Below are 17,935 nucleotides of genomic sequence, written 5' to 3' on the forward strand. Positions count from 1 at the left end.
TGGAATTGTCATTTACAAGTCCTGCACAGCTGCCAAAGGCATTTTGAGCCATTCTCCTCTTGCAGATCAGGGGTCAGGTCACTACATGATACTGGTGTAGGAAAATGTCATCTGACTCGCTTCTCCAAAACACCCCAAAGTGGCACAATAATATTCAGATCTGGTGACTATGCATGCCATGGGAGATGTCCAACTTCACTTTTCTTGTTCATAAGACCACTCTGTGGGGTTGGACAATGAAACTGAAACACTGGCCAATATAATGTTGGAGGTTTCATGGCTATATTTTTGCAGCCTGGTGGCCAATCTTCACTGACTGCACATTCCACCAGTAAGAACAGGTGTGAACGTTGACTATGTGCACCCAATGGTTCAGACATTGTACTCTGAAGGTGGTACCATGTATCAGGATGATAATGCACCAGTACACACAGCAAGACAGGTGACAGAGTGGTCTGATGAACAAGAAAAGTGAAGTTGGACATCTCCCATGGCATGCATAGTCACCAGATCTGAATATTATTGTGCCACTTTGGGGTGTTTTGGAGGAGCGAGTCAGATAACATTTTCCTACACCAGAATCATATAGTGACCTGACCCCTGATCTGCAAGAGGAGAATGGCTCAAAATGCCTTTGGCAGCTGTGCAGGACTTGTATATGACAATTCCAAAGACGAAATGCTCTATTGGCCAAAAAAAGGAGGCCCAACACCATACTAACTGTGGTCTAAAACCAGGTGTTTCAGTTTCATTGTCCAACCCCTGTATATCTAAGGATTTTAATTTAAATCGTGATGACTTGAGAAGGCTAAATTGATGTGTCTGCCGCTGGCCGCTTGGTCGTTACTTTAAAAAACAAAAATTTGAATTTCACAAACAAAACGTGTTCCAAATATATTTCTAAATTTACTTTATAAACTAAAGAAACAAAAATAAATGTAATTACTTTGCTATTAAAAACAGCAGCTGTGCAATGGGGAAGAGAAAGAGAACTGGGCCAGTAATTCTGATGAGCTGTCGAGGTTATTAGGAATTTTTGCAACGAATGTTTGTTTAATAGCCTATTTAACACTTATTTAGGCTACTTTCTTATTTAAATGTATTATTTTGTTCATTTATTTTAGCATTTTGCAGGCTGCTTGTTCACCAACTGAATTGCTAAAATAAACACGCACATTTGTGAATAATATGAGCCTCATTTATTTATCTATAAAACACCGCACCACCGGCAGTGGTAAAAATCTGCCACCGTCACAGCCCTACAGTTCATACCCTCCATAAATACGTGCACTACATGTTGTATTTAAATCTAAATTTAACATTTAACGACAGATGTTTCAGCACAATGAATGTTTTTGCGCTGAGTATTAATTGTCTCCCTGTCTGTGTTCTGTGTTCCTGTCTGACGCTCATTCAGTAAAGATTTAAACTTAACAGACTGTCAGAATGGACTTATGCATAAATAGAAATGCTCGTGTGAATTTGTGCCATTTACAGATAAGGATATGACCGTAAACTGAAAGTTTTCATGCTGAGCATGCAAACGGATCTCAAAGCGCCTCACAGGGCAAGCCATTACGCTATAAGCTTCAAGTTTAAAATGAGGAATTCTCATGTTTTGGGCAGCTTGGATCACGTAACTCTCCTGCAGCATCTCAGTCTGTTTCCTCCACTATTTTTAGATGCATTTTGTCTATAGAAATGCGTCATATTCAGTGCTGTAATGTGACGTGATCCTCTGAAGTTGTACGTGCACTGTGGGTGGACCCGATTAATCGATAATGAGAATCGTTGTCGACGAATTTCATTATCGATAATAATCGATTTTATCGATTAGTTGTTGCAGTCCTACTCTTTACTCAATTTGAGCTATGTATATATACATATTGAGACTACAAGCTACTTAAAGCCAGCAAATTGAGCTTATTCGCCGTATTTTACAACTACTTTCCCGCTGACGAGTGGCGGAAGCCCCCCTTGACGCGAATTCGCGTCTGTTGTGAAATTTCATGTGCAAATGAAGCGAGTAAACTCAAAACGTTCAAGCGTCCAACTACGCATGAACAGCGCACTTTATTCGCGCAAGTCGCGTCTGGTGTGAACGCATATATATTTACAATGGAGATAGAAGCAATAATATATGAATCAACTGCACAATTACTAGAAATGTACACCTTGGATATTATACAATTTGCATACATACATTTTTTTGTATTTCCAACTCTGACTTTGGACCAATTCTGTAGAATAGCCCATTCAACACATATGTTGTATTAATTTAAATTTGTCCTAACTGCCCCAACCACATTGAGTCAGAATTCACAACCTATTTTATTTCTGTAATGTGATACTTGTGTTATATTTCAAAGTGAATGCAGGCTTATCAATCTACATACTAGAGAGCTAAATATATATATAGCGCCAAAGTTTTGGCTTTCTCGAGAAGTGACAACATCTTGCGAGCTCTTCTGTGGTCCATGATGTCACACTTGGATTTAAAATTAGACCATGTAGAGCTCCTGTTAAAATGCTTAACAGTGGCGACACCCTCCACCAACAATCAAGTGCTCATAATCTGATTCAGCAGGCCCGACTCCAGCACAATGACACAGAGAACAGACAGAGCTAGGAAACAGGGGAGGGGAGGAAGATCTGGGAGAGAGGATTAGAGCTGAACTTTTGTTAAAACATAAGAGAGGTTATTTTATCCGAGAAGATTGTTCCTTAAATCTGTTTTTCATTGCTCATGGGTTAAATTCAGTTCACAACAACTTGGGCCCTGAGTAGACAAGACAAAAAAAAAAACAACAATGAGAAAGAATGTGAAATGTTATGACTCACTCCCGACCGGGTCAGTTGCTGACAGAATAATAAATCTAGTGATAGACTGGCTGATTAATCAGCCAATAATTAGTCATTTTGAGCTTAATGGTATCATATAACCAAACCCACTGGGACAATTCTCAGAGATTGCTTCAACCGAATGCCTCAAAGAATAATGCACGTTTTATGACTTTAGTGTAAAATTAGCTGGTGCTTGAAAAGCAATCAGACGTAATTTTTGACTAAAACGGAAGAAAAACAGCCTTGGCATCTTGGCGGCACATTTGGTCAACCACTAAACAACTTAAACTATGCTGTTTTTATTTTACAACATATTACGCAAGAACTCCCACAAGTGAGTCCTGAAAGTCAGACACGTATCTGAGGGGAACAGCACCACTGCAGACCTACCACGTTTTGACCCAAAACCTCCCCTTCACCTATATCATGACAGTCAGATCTAAAGTCAAACAAACTGTTGTAAAGAAGCGCTGACTGAAACCTGATGTCAGTGAACGTGACGTGGGACTTCAGGAGGGATCTGTCAGCACTTGCCAGCCAGTTCACACTAACTTTGGGCCTTCAGGACAATAGTGTGGTTGAGCAACGCCAGCAAAACAACCACTGCAGCTCACATGTCAAGCATCAAGAGCTCAAAACTCAAGTTAATCCAGTGCATGTCTAAACTGTGAGGGTACAGTCCCCCTTTCCTGAAATGTAAGAGCTCATTCAATGTGCTTTTACTCAATGCAGAGCAAAATCCCACAAGGCATGTGTGCAAATCAAGCAAACACAACAGGACAAACGCAGGGAAAACAGGTTCTCACAGTCTGAACGTGTGTGAAACGCTTTTCCCTGGAGGGAAACGCAGGCTGGAGGGATACAAAAACAGGAGTGTCCCGGGTGCTTTGAATAAAAGCTGTAAACAAGGCTGAGGTTTGGAAACAGCAGCAGAATGAGGACTGAGGGAAGCTATTGACTTCTACAGTCGTTTGTCTGTAGAAGTTCAGTTTTTCCCTCTGACAACTGAAAGACATTGTGTAAACAACTTTGTCAAGACTTAACTAACTTAAAGTACTTGCTAAATATAGACTTAGGTCTTACACGTGCTTTCTAACTTCCAAAAGAAGCCATTATATATCATTTTACTTTTCCACACAAATCCACTTACATTATTATTCAACGTTTCTGTCATTGTGCAATGGGAATTTAGTTTTATGGCCATTTTTCATCTCATTTATAAATCTGAGGGGAAAAGGCTGTTGTTATGACTTGTATATGTAAATTACCGTTGTTATGACTGGCTAAGCTCTGTGCTGGAAATGGACACACTCTTCAGATGTTTTCACACTGATTTTAAAGTAAAAGCTGTGGAATTCTGTCCAAAAGTTTGTGAATGAAGGTACTCTTATGAACATGGGTGGAAGATTGACATGGAAGAGAAGAAATTGTTGAATAAAGTTTGTTTTCTTTGCGCACAAAAGTATTCTCGTAGCTTCGTAACATTACAGTTGAACTACTAATGTCACATGGACTATTTTAACGATGTCTTTACTACCTTACTGGGTCTTGAAGGGTCTCTGCAGGGTCAGAAAGCTCTCGGATTTCATAAAAAAAATCTTAATTTGGAACAACATGAGGGGGACTAATTAAAGGGTTAGTTCACCCAAAAATTTAAATTAGCTCATTATTTACTTACCCTCCAGGCATCCTAGATGTATATGGTTTCCCTCTTTCAGACGAATCCAATCGGTGTTATATAAAAAATTATCCTGGCACTTCCAAGCTCTATTATGGCAATGGGCAGGGTAAATAAAGGTCTCACGTCACACACACGAGATTGTGATTGTGGGTATGACAGCTACTCAAAATGGTAATTACTTGTGCTTGTCCTGATTGTTGCAACAGATTTAAAAACTAAAAGATTACGTTTGATGCACCAACTCACCCAAAAGTGTTGACTTTTCACCAACTCCCAACTTTTAAGCCTGATCGACTGAAGTTATGGTTGCTTGCTCTTCGTCATGCACCGGCTTTGTGAATGTGCTCAGGACAGTTGGACGTTACGGTGGATCAAAGGTAAATAAAATTATATAAATTAGGGCTGGGTATTGTGACCAATTCGGCGATTCGATTCGATTCTTATTTTTATGGTTTCGATTCGATATCGATTAGCTATCAATATTTCATTTAAAATGTTAGTTTTGCAGACATGGGATCCATATTTTGATATAAATGCTGGTAACTGAAACTCTCCTACTTAAGTTTATTACTGAAATACACATCTACATTAACAATAGGGTGCACACACAGTTGTTTATTTTAAACAACTTTTATTTTAAATGAACACTGTAACAAGAAATCATAAATATGTGCATCCATTGTACACCATGCAAAGGAACTGCAAAATGCACATTACTGTAAAAAAATAAAAAGACTGTAAATGTGCAACAGTGAAATCTATTAAGAACTTCAAACATGTTTAAGAAATAAAACATTTTTCTAAATTCAAAATGTTCAAAACAGGCTAATCATAAAGCCCTTGTCTGCGTATACAAAACATTCTGATTCTCCATAAAACTAACAGTTCTTAACTACAACCTAATCATTTTTGATCACCAGATTTTTCTGCAAAAAAAAGCAGCTGATGGTGACACCTTCAGGACGAGAGGTGAATATTCATATCCTCTTACGTGAAGCATGCGCATTAAGAATCGATTCGGGGATTTCCCGAATCGATATCGTTGCGTTAAACTGAAGATCGATAAAAATCGGATAATCGATATTTTTTACCCAGCCCTAATATAAATACTATTCAGTTTCTTGCACAGACCGATTGTTTTGTGCGTCAAGACCTCAGTTTATCGTCACGAGCTGCAGGGTTTAACTTGGTTTTGTCTGTGTATGTTTTTTTTTTATCTCAAAGCCGTGGGTCCCACTGACTGCCATTATATGATTGACAGACTGCAATGGTTTGAGTTAAAAATGTTTGTTTGTGATTCTACTAAAGAAACCAAGTCACCTACATCTTGGATGCCCTGGGGGTAAGCAGATAAACATCACATTTTCATTTTCGGGTGAACTATCCCTTTAAATATAGATATTTTTCTTACAAATACACATTGATTCCCTACAGGAGACTTTTATTCACCCTCCGCAGCTGTGTGAGACACTTTTTTTTATTATGGATGGATGCACTTTATTGTTTGTTTTGGAAGTGCCAGGATCATTTTAATACACCTCGTCTTCAGATTCGTCTTAAAAAGAACAAAGTCATATACACCTAGGATGTCTTGAGGGTGAGTAAATAATGGGCTCATTTTCATTTTTGGGTGAACTATCCCTTTTAAATATTTGTGAAATACGAAGTTTAAAAGAACAATACAATCTGTGTAACAATATAAATGTCTACTGTCATTTTTGACCACTTTGTTCTTATGTCAAACAAGAAAGGAAATATATGAGATTATCAACTTCATAAGATGACCACATCCTGGTCATGGATGGCGCATAGTGTTTTGAGTTATGAGTGTTCCCTTGGCAGCGCATAGCTCCGTTATACCACAACACTAACTTTCACTTATGAAGCAGTGTGATGGCACTTCCCCCGTCCACACCCAGGTTCACACAGTGCCCGTAAAGGGAGGTTCATGCAAAGCCTCATGGTATTTAATCATGGCATGTTAATAATTCAGGCTCAGCACCCTGTAAGACCACAGCGATGCAACATTAACTATTCACAGCCAAAGGGCAGCCTGGACCGGTTCCTTACACAACCCACGCTGAGGGAGCAGACCCAGTGGGCCCAGTACCAGGAGAAGAGGCTCTGGGCTTTTGTTTGAGGGAAAGGGAATCTGTGTGAAGCCTGGACATCTGATCATGTCCCATCTGTCTAAGCTTAGCACTCGGTATAAATACGATGCTCCCACAAAGAAAGCACTTTGTGCTTGATTCCCGTGAGGTCCCCTCCTGAGGACAGATTGGAGGTTAAGTTTGACAAGCAATGCAATCCTTGGTCACAAACGGTCCAAAAAGGAGCTTGAACACTTTTGGACATTTAAGCCACACTTAAAAAAAAACTATGAAATATCAATCCAAATGATCTCTGTAAACATCATTGGTTTGATATTTTGTTGAAACTCTTGTAATTTCAAGTGTGTTTAGAATTATGAAATGTCATTTGTATATCCAACATATATGCGACTAACCTTTCCTCCATAAAATGTGTAACAAAGGGTCATTTACAGAAAAGAGGAACTGTGACGGTGTACTCATGTGGTCAGGGTACATCTGCACGCAAATAGTCTCACAAAGCCACACAAAAACTGCCTATAGTCAACTGACCATATTGTCAGGTCAAGTCATTTTTATTTGGGTAGCACTTTTCACAAGCCATGTTGTTTCAAAGCAGCTGTACAGAAAATCATGTCTTACTGTTTTAAATGAAGAGCTTACATGATGTTGCATGTCAGTACAATTAAGAGTGAATCTCACAAAGAAATGTCTGAGTCATATTCTACCACAAATGGAAAAAAAATAACATTTTGCATAAAGAAAATGAGGCCTATTTTTAGTGCAGCAAGATTTTTTTTCATGAAAATGATGCTTATTTTTGCCACAAATTCTGATGACAGCAATGAGAAAAAAATCTGACTGTCAGTGCTGAGTAAATAAAATATTTTTAAGCATACATTAAAGGCAACAGAACTATGATGCACATTCAAATGATATACAAATATTATATACATCAATACATATTGATTGCTTATAACACAAATACCAGTAAGATTTTTAATGTTTTCTAAAGAAGGCTCTTCGGCTCACCAAGCCTGCATTTATTTGATCCAAAGCACAGCAAAAACAGTAAAATTTTGAAATATTTTTAATATTTAAAATAACTGTTTTCTATTTGAATATATTTTAAAATGTAATGCATTTCTGTGATTTCAAAGCTGAATGTTTAGCATCATTACCTTCAGAAATCATTCTAATATTCTGATTTACTGCTCAAAAAACATTTATTATTATTGCTAAAAAAAGGTTTCTTTGATAAATAGAAAGTTCAGAGCAACAGAATCTATCTAAAATAGAAATCTTTCTTAACATTACAAATGTTTATCATCAATTTGATCAATTTAAAGCATCCTTGCTAAATAAAAGTATTAATTTCTCATTTAAAAAAAAAAATATATATATATATTGACTCCAATATATATTGACTCCAAGCTTTTGAATGCTAGTGTATAATGTTACAAAAGCTTTTTATTTCAGATAAATGCTGATGGATCTTTCTATTCATCAAAAACAAAAAAATCCCCACAAAATGTCCTCAACAGTGTTAAATATTAATAATAATAATAAATGTTTCTTTAAGAGCAAATCAGCATATTAGAAGGATTTCTGAAGGATCACGTGACACTGAAGACTGGAGTAATGATGCTGAAAATGTAGATTTCATCAAAGGAATAAATTACATTTTAAAATATATTAAAATAGAAAGCAGCTATTTTAAATAGTAAAAATATTTCACAATATTACTGATTTTGCTGTACTTTGGATCAAATAAATGCAGGCTTGGTAAGCAGAAGAGAATTCTTTAAAAAACATTAAAAATCGTACCGTTCAAAAACTTTTGACTGGTAGTGTACATATATATTATAATAGATATTTCTAATTGCTGTATTATATTACTATATTACATATATTTCAAATATTTTTTACACAATATTAATAAGATTTTCATATTTTTTTTTACACAATATTAATAAGATTTTCATTACATTACTGAGAATTAATAGGAAAAAATGTGTTCATTTTCATGAAAATGCCCCTTTTTCACTAATGCACGTCTTGACCTTTTTCGTGACTTTCCAATGGAAAAAATTTCATCAGTCTCGTTTAGAACAATTTGATAGAATAAACAAAACAGAAGAAAGAGAGGAACAACCTTAAGTCAAAAATAGATCTTGGTGGCTTCCCTTAATGGTCAGAGGACAGTTTAACCGAGTAAGACAAATAGAGAGAATGACTTGCAAATGAATGGGGTTCAGTCCATATTCGGCCACTCTGTGTCCTAGATAGGAAGCAACTGGCAATAACATGCCCCTCCATCAGTATAGCGGCAATAAAGCACTGAGTCTCCATAATGCAGACAGCCTCAACTCAACTCTCTTCATAACAGCAATCAATACTAACAAACTGCACACATTAGCTCCACATCACAGCTGTCCACAGAGGCCACTAACAATCCAGATTTTAAAAGAACTCACCCTTAAAGTGACAGGAGTGATTTAAATATGCTGGCACACCATTGGAGCCATCATGCTCAGAAGATAGGCTAATTTTTATTTGTCCTTAAGTAGAACAATAAACTATTTAGAAAAGATTAGAGAGCTAAGGATCTTCTGACCAATATCACCAGGAGCTTGAATTATTTTTTATTGTTCAAGTTTAAATCCATGTTAAGCCGGTTAGACAAAGAGTGGAACACATTCAAGAGCAAAATCAGGCTGTGCTCGACTTCCTGCAACACCTTTACATGACTCATAGATGAGAGCATTGGTTTTATTACATGGTGTACAAGCACTACTAGATAGAAGAATTATAATTAGGCGCTCACTTAAATATAGAGATTATCAATGTGTTATTTTTGTTTAGATGAGACTACATTTATCACAATTGCTGATAGGATGCCTCATTTGGTAAGGAGGCCATAGGGTGGATGCGTGCACACACACACACACACACACACACACACACACATGCTTGCGGACTGACTCCATGTCTCCTCTCAGAGCTGGTCATTCGGGACACAAAGGTTTCAGTTGAAAGCTTCAAATGCCAGTTCAGATCAAAAACCACCATAGTCCAGATCAGCTCAATGGTGCTTATTGTTACTATGATCACTACAACCCTGCAGAATTAGGTCATTATGTAGGAGATCATTTGGACAGAGTCTTTTGACTGTAAAAAGCCTCAGCGGAGCATGGTAATGGGAAATATCTCTACCCTCCAAGGTCAACATGTGCCCTTGTGGAAACCACGCACGGATCCAGAATTAGAGGACAGATGCAAGACATGGCAACAGCACAAACACCTTTTACACAGCAAGTCACAACAGTTTCAGACCAATGCATTTGCAGTTTTCCAGACATTACTTTTTTTCTTAAGAAAATCATTATAGGAAACACTGGTGGAATTTTCCATTTGGATGTCAGGAAAATAGGCCAAATCTGTTGAATTAATAGATTTAAACATTTATAGCTACTTATTAGTGTTCAAATGTTTCTAATAAGATGCTTAGTGGACAGACTTAGTGCTGACTTGCAGCATTTTTAGAGCGAGGCAAAACTAGAATAAAATATATTCACAATTTCCTCTCCACAGGGTTTTAATTCAATGTTATATTTAAGGTAACATTAAACAGGTGTTATTCAATTATTTCAGTTTTTACTTTAAAGTCCCCAAAAAATCTAAATTTTGGTGTTTAGTATAAATACGCTAGCCTTAAGGTTATCTATAAGCTAGTGTGCTCCAAAACAATGATAAAATTAGCATTTAGAAGATATAGGCATTCAAAACTTACAGTCTTTAACTTCCGCCAATATGGATCAACGATTTTGATGACATCTCCCTGCACTTCAGCTTGTCATGCAACTTTCTGTCCAATCAAATGCTATACACACTGAAACTGTGGCTGAAATCGCTCACTTGTTCACAGAATTTGTATTTTCTGTACGGTAAATGGCATGTAGTGCACTATATAGTGGATAGGTAACGATTCAGATAGTGTAAATATGCTTTCCATTGGGGCAAAGGAAGTCACACAGTCGTCAAATGCAACTGTCAAATGCAGCTTTGCTGAGCTCAAGCTGTGATATAAACAAAATGCTATTGGCTATTTTAAAAAAAGGGGGCAGGACTGCTTGATACACTGCCCACCCTGGCTTACTGTTTTAGTTCATATTACAGTTAGTTCTGATTTTGACTTTGGCTTCCAACGATTATGAAAAACCAAATGAATAAAACAATTACTGCCTTGCATTTCTTTCTTGAAGAAATTGTTGACTAAAGTCGTTATTTACGTTTTCTTTGCACACAAAAAGTATTCTCGTAGCTTCATATCATCACAGTTAAGTCACTAATGTCACATGGAATATTTTAACGATGTCCTTACTACCTTTTTGGACCTTGCAAGTGTCAGTTGTGTTACTGTCCATGCAGGTTCAGAAAGCTCTTGGATTTCATCGAAAATATCTTAATTTGTGTTCAGAAGATGAACAAAGGTCTTACGGGTTTGGAACGATATGAGGGAGAGTAATGACAGAATTTTCATTTTTGGGTGAATTATAAAGGAGAAGTTCACTTCTCTCCATATAGTGGACTTTAATGGTCCCCACGAGTTTTAACTTCTTAAATGCAGTTTCAAAGGGCTCTAAACGATCCTAGCCAAGGAAGAAGGGTCTTATCTAGTGAAACGATCGGTTATTTTCGAAAAAAAAAAAAAAATTAATAATAATTTATATACTTTTTAACCTCAAATGCTTGTCTTGTCTAGCTTTGTGTGAACTCTGTGCATTCCAGTTAAAGACAGTTAGGGAATGTCGAAAAACTCCCATCTCGTTTTTCCTCCAACTTCTAAATCGCCCTACATCGCTGTTCTCCTTTTTTTGTAAAGGGCATTTGATCTTCTTTGTATGTTCACTTTGTAAACACTGGGTCTGTACATCTGCAGCGTTGTAGGACGATTTTGAAGCTGGAGGACAAAATGAGATGGGAGTTTTTTGACATACACTAACTGTCTTGAACCAGAATACACAGAGTACACACAGAGCTAGACAAGATGAGCATTTGAGGTTATAAAGTATATAAACTGTCAATTCTTTTAGAAAATAACAGATCATTTTGCTAGATAAGACCCTCCTTTCTCAGGTGAAGAGCCCTTTGAAGGCCCTTTTAAAATGCATTTTGGAAGTTCAAACTCGTAGGCACCACTATAAGTCCACTATATAGAGAGAAATCCTGAAATGTTTTCCCTCAAAAAACAATTTCTTTACGACTGAAGAAAGAAAGACATCTTGGATGACAAGGGGGTGAGTAAATTATCTGTACATTTTTGTTCTGGAAGTGAACTTCTCCTTTAACGTCCAAGTCTTTAGTTAGTCTAGTATTAGTTTCTGCTTGTGGCATAATGAAAACTGTGAAATTTCACTGGTATCAAATTTTGATATCATAGCAACCTTTTTCATATTCTCTATCTACAATTGAATGTAAAATGAGCATTCGCATTCAAATAGTCAAATACAAATTACCTGTTGGTCTGATTAAGATGATTAATGTGCTTGTGCTGAATTTAGGTGTATCTTGGTCGGTGAGCAGTGATTCATTTGAGTCATATCTGCAGGAACTAGTCAACCCAAGTGCAAGAGTGAGAGAAAGAGAGATGGCACAAGCAGAGGAGAAGCAGGGACAGGAGTGTGACAAGCTAGTGGGGAGGTGACCGTCCGGGGAGGCGACAGCCGAGACTGGCAGCTGCTCCTATAGGAGGAGGGGGTTGAGGGAGCTTGCAACCGCCCTCCAATTGACCAAACACTCCAGATCACTCACCTGCCCCAAGGGCACTAAAAGCCCTCCACTAAACACACAGTTGCAAGAGCTTTAATGCCGTTTTCACATCTCTCTCAAAAGTCACAGACCTCTAGTTCGCATACAAACACAGTTCATCCAAAAATGAACATTCAGTCATGATTTACTCACCCTCACGTCTTTGCAAAGCTGTATGACTTTATCGCTCCAACATTTGGATAAACTATTCCATTACGTTCTTTCGCACTCAGCAAATATTTTATAGTGTGGCTAAATGACAAAAAAATTGCTCAACGGTCATCGGTAATTATATGGTCATAATTTATAGTATATCATCATACAGTCATCAAATGTTGTGTTACTCCGGTTACAGTTTCTATGGCTGGTTTTCTTGATAAGCAGCCTGGAGCTGCTCACATCAACAAGATGTTTGAGAGTGTGGCCCACACACTAAACACTTCCAGTTGTGTAACACTATTACTAAGCTGAAAACCGACACATCTCCCCCACATAGCGCGCTGTGACAGAGTGAATGAGTACGGCGAAACCGCCTTTCACAGACGGATGACACGGCGGTGAGAAGATGCTCGAAGACGCATGACTGTGCGTGAAACAGCATCGCTGTGATGTCACGAACATTGAATGAACTTCTAAAACCTGTGAATAGACAGAATGACTGATCTATAACACTATAATGTCATATTGGTCACGCTGTCAAAGATTTAGTATCACAAAAGAGCTCTTAAAGACTGAAGAACTCAGCATGGTTCTATGTATGGTCTTAAAATATTAACAAAAATCAAAGCATACTGCCTTTCAAATGGTTAGTTTTTTAATAAAGTAAAGTAATACTTTTATTCAGCAAAGATGCATTAAATTGATTAAAAGTGACAGTAGAGATATCCAAGTAAAGATATTTGTAATTCTGTTCTTCATATTCATCAAAGCATCCTGGGGGGAAAAACCGTATCATGGTTTCGACAAAATTATTAAGCAGAACAACTGGTTTTGCAACACTGATAAAGTTTTATAAGCACCAAATCAGCATATTATAATGATTTCTATAGGATCATGTGGCACTAAAGAGAACAGAAGTATCAGCTACACAAAATTCAGCTAAACTACATTTAAAAAAATATTAAAATATACATATTTAAAAATGAAATCAATGAAATATCAAAACATTTATGTTTTTACTGTTATCTGCCAAATGCAGCCTTGGAGTGCATATTAAAAAAAATCTTTAAAAAGAAAAACATCTGAAAAATCTTACAGACCCCAAACTTTTGAATTGTTGTGTATAGAGGGTTTGCACTTATGTCACGATTTGGTCAGTTACCCGGATGTGCGGCCATATTGGCGATACTCAGATGTAAACAACAGTGTGAATTGCACTGTTAATGTACTACTGAATACTTTGTTCTGCTAATTTATGCTGTCTAAACCACGGGAATAAACGTGTGGAAGCTGCTAAATCATATAGAGAAGGACTTAGTAAGTAGAAAAGGGCGCAATATTTTAAATAACTAAATTTAATAGGTGGTAAAGACACATACGAGCAGTATTAACTAAGATATTAGCCTAATATATCACCTATCTGATCGGAAATAAAAACAAACACGAATGTAGTCAAGATTCTTGCCCTGGAAATGCCCTGGCCAACCGCAAACGCCACTTGTTCCTCAGACAGCATTTTGCAATCTTCTCTTGGATTTGTTATAACTTTTGGCAGTCTATAGTACTCCAAATGTTTTTCCTGGTCCAACCGATTAGTACAGCCCAAAATGACAATAATTGACCATTTTCAGCAGAGTTTTGTGCATTGTTTACGTTTAGTGCCATCAATATGGCTGAAAACACTATATATTCTCTATAATATACAAAAATGAATTATGTCTTCCATCAAATGCATTGCAGACCTGTACAGTCAAGTATCAATGTTAACCAGATGTCTCTATCTCCACAATACAGAACTGTTTATGAACTAGATATAAAACTACTTGAATAAAGGTAATAAATGTAATAATGATTTCCCTAAGCTGACTTCTGGCTACAAATGTAGTTTACAAAAATCAAACAAAGGTAATGTCAAATTGGATAATCATCATTTCATAATAACGATTAAAGGGGAGAGGAAGTATCAACAGAAAAGGTGTGTTTGACAGATGTCTATGTGCAAACAAGAGTACAGCAAAAAATAGCCCAACGCTGTCATTGAGTTTCGCATTCGAGCCCAGACACACACTGGCAGCAAAAGTGATGCCCCTTTAACAGCGTCTCCAATATGGAAACAAAGGTCTTTGAGAACAAAGATCGTAACATTCATGAATCTATATGCAGTCGATGGGTCTCTGTGCTTCGGTATTGTGTCTAGCAGAACTGTCAAGAGCTCTCTTTTCTTTGAGGTCTAGATCTGAACAAACAATAGTCTGAGTCTCCTGAGGTGAAATCAACAGCCGGATGCAGCAGCATTGCTATTCTATCTCTCATTCCCGTTCGGTTCTTTCATACACACGAGTTTAAAAGCACATTTGAGAAAGGAAAATCATAATTTCTGATGACACACTCCGGCTCTGTCTCGAAACCTAGTGAGCTGCCTACCTAGACAGCATGTCTGGGCATCACAGGCGCGTTCGCAACCGTACAAACTGCATTTTGGACATCCAGACATTCTCTCTAGATAAGCAGCTCACTAGTTTTTGAGACACAGCCTATTTGGGATGAAATTCTTTGAATGGAAAACAGAGGGCATTCAAACATTCAAACAAAGCAGTAGACAGCCGTCTGTTTGAGCTTATGTATGTGTCTGTTATAGCGCCGTACGACTGTGGGATTTAAATATTAGGTTAATGTTGTTAACATTAACTTACTAAGGCTGAGGCGATAACTCCATCTCTTACCTTCAGACAGCTCGAGCTCCAACTCCGCCAACTGCTCTCTAACCTCTTTCGGTAGAACAGCCAAATCCACACCGCGGTCTGCCATCGTCGTGAGAAAACGTTGAAGTTGTTTCAAGTGTGATAAAATGCGTTTCGAAAGCCAAAAATCCTCCCGTCAAGACAGAAGACGTGAATTAAAAGGTGAGTAACAATCCATCCGGACAACTACTCCTTCCGCCATGCTGTGAGAACTCACCAACGGCACTGTGCGGTCACGTGATCGCGTTTACCTCCTGTGTGTGATCAATGACACCCCCAAACACACGCACGCACGCACGCACGCACTCACACACCTCGAGACGACACGCATGCGCCCTCTAGCGACAACACCACAGAGATTGTAATGCCGCCATGGACACGTACTATGATATTACAGAATGTACTCTCTGTCTGATAGACAATGTGTCTGGAACAATTTTTGCCCAAGAGACTTTTTTTGTTTAATGTATTTTTCCAAAGGAGCCACAGTAAAAATGATATCACATTATTATTATTATTTTCAGTTGAAAACAATAAATAAGTTGCAATATCAAATTAATTGCACAGGGGTTTTACTGAGGTTGAATTATCACCTGAGGACTAGTACTAGTGGTGTAAAGATACTAGTATCTTTTTCATTAAGTACTATTTATTTTTTATTTATGTTATTATTTAATACTGACCTGAATAAGATATTTCACATAAAAGACATTTCATATAGTCCACAAGAAAAAATAATAATAGTTGAATTTTAAAAAATGACTCTGTTCAAAAGTTTACATACACTTGATTCTTAATACTGTGTTGTTACCTGAATCATCCACAGCTGTGTTGTTTTTTATTTGTTTTATTTTTGTGTTTTTGAACCCTTTCCAACAATGACTGTATGATTTCAAGATCCATCTTTTCACACTGAGGACAACTGAGGGACTCATGTGTAATTATTACAGAAGGTTCAATCGCTCACTGATGCTCCAAAAGGAAAAACCATGCATTAAGAGCCAGGGGGTGAAAACTTTTGAACAGAATGAAGATGTGTACATTTTTCTTATTTTGCCTAAATATCATATCTTTTTTATTCAGTACTGCCCTTCAGAAGCTACTTACATGTTTCCCAGAAGACAAAATACATTAAATTTACCTTGATCTTTAAATTGGAAAAATTATGCCTTTTGGGAAACATCATTTTCATGTACTAGTATTCATTACTTATTTTTTAGATACTAGTACCTATAATTATAAACTAGTACATAATCATTAGACCTGTGCCTATTTATTATACTCTTAGTACTTTTACATACTAGTATTTATTAATTTGATACTAGTTCTTATTTAATAGTTACTAGTAGTTACTTATTCATTAGGTACCGAACCTATTAATAGATACTAGTACTTACTCTTTACATACTGATAGGTACTTTAAATTATAAGATCCTAGTACTTATTTGATACTAGTATTTATTTAAATAGTTACCAGTACTGTTACTAGAAACAAATGTAATTTTTTGCCATTGACTTAGGGGTCACTGAGATATCAACTGTTCAGTTTTGACTCTATGTATTCTATATATTTTTTATTTATTACATACTAGTATTTATTCATTAGATACTAGTAATTATTTATTAGATACTAGTATGTATTCATCAGGTACTAACCTAATAAAAAGATATTAGTACTTATTTGTTACATACTAGTACTTATTTAATAGCTACTAATATTTATTCAATAGATACTAGTGTAAGGTAAGGTAAGAAGTCTTTCATGTATGCAGCGCCGTTTGATTGGAATCTCCTCCAATCAAAATTAAAATTAGAAAATTTGCTGACTCTAGATCATTTTAAATCAGTTATCCGGCAAATGGAAGTTGATCTAACAATATGCAACTGTTTTTAAGTGTTTTTAGTCTGTTTGTGTGATGTTTATCTGTGATGTTGTTGATTGTACTGCTGCACATTTTGGCCAGGACACTCCTGTAAAAGAGATTTTTAATCTCAGAGAGCTCTTTCTGGTTAAATAAAGGTTAAATTAAAAAAAAAAGTGCACATTTATTAAATACTACTACTACTTACTCAAAATGTTACAAGAATGATTTTTTATCTTAGCCTACTAGTACAATTTTTAACTGAATTGTACTGTGGCCATTCGGACTAGTCATTACATAAGTACTAGTAGCCAATGAATAAGTACTAGTAAAGTTAATGGAAAAGATACTAGTATCTAAAAAATTAAGAAAATAGATACTAGTGCAGTTAAATGTTACAACTGGTTACAACGGATTACCATATACACAGCGCTTACATCAACTGCGTTTATGTGACTACTCATGAAAGCAGCCATTTTGTCATCACACATCTCTTATTTACATTGAATATGCTTTATTATAATGAATAGATTCGCCAGCGCGTATTGGACAAAAAGAAAAAAAACTTCCTTTTGAGCAGTGAGTGGATTCTAACTTGAATGCTTCTGACTGGCCATTGCCTTCAAAAAATAAACAGATGCCTGTTACTGGCTACAGTGCTCAATGCTGCAAAAGTACATTGTAAATAGAAACCTTTGAGGCTCTGCAAGAGTGCGAACACAACTACACTTGCCATATTATTACAGT

The 17,935-nt window shown here is 36.8% G+C and overlaps 1 protein-coding gene across 2 annotated transcripts in view; it reads right to left on the reverse strand.

Moving 5' to 3' along the window:
• dip2ba (disco-interacting protein 2 homolog Ba) overlaps positions 1-15,534 on the reverse strand; it is a 66,246-nt gene extending 50,712 nt beyond the window's left edge. For both annotated transcript variants that reach the window (XM_073822603.1, XM_073822602.1), the window contains exon 1: positions 15,309-15,534. In XM_073822603.1, coding sequence (XP_073678704.1) covers positions 15,309-15,393 — 85 coding nt within the window. In that variant the 5' untranslated portion in view covers positions 15,394-15,534. The remainder of the gene's footprint in view (positions 1-15,308) is intronic.
• Between the last annotated feature and the right edge of the window lie 2,401 nt (positions 15,535-17,935).

Source organism: Garra rufa, chromosome 18 (assembly GCF_049309525.1).
Source record: "Garra rufa chromosome 18, GarRuf1.0, whole genome shotgun sequence".
NCBI lineage: Eukaryota > Metazoa > Chordata > Actinopteri > Cypriniformes > Cyprinidae > Garra > Garra rufa.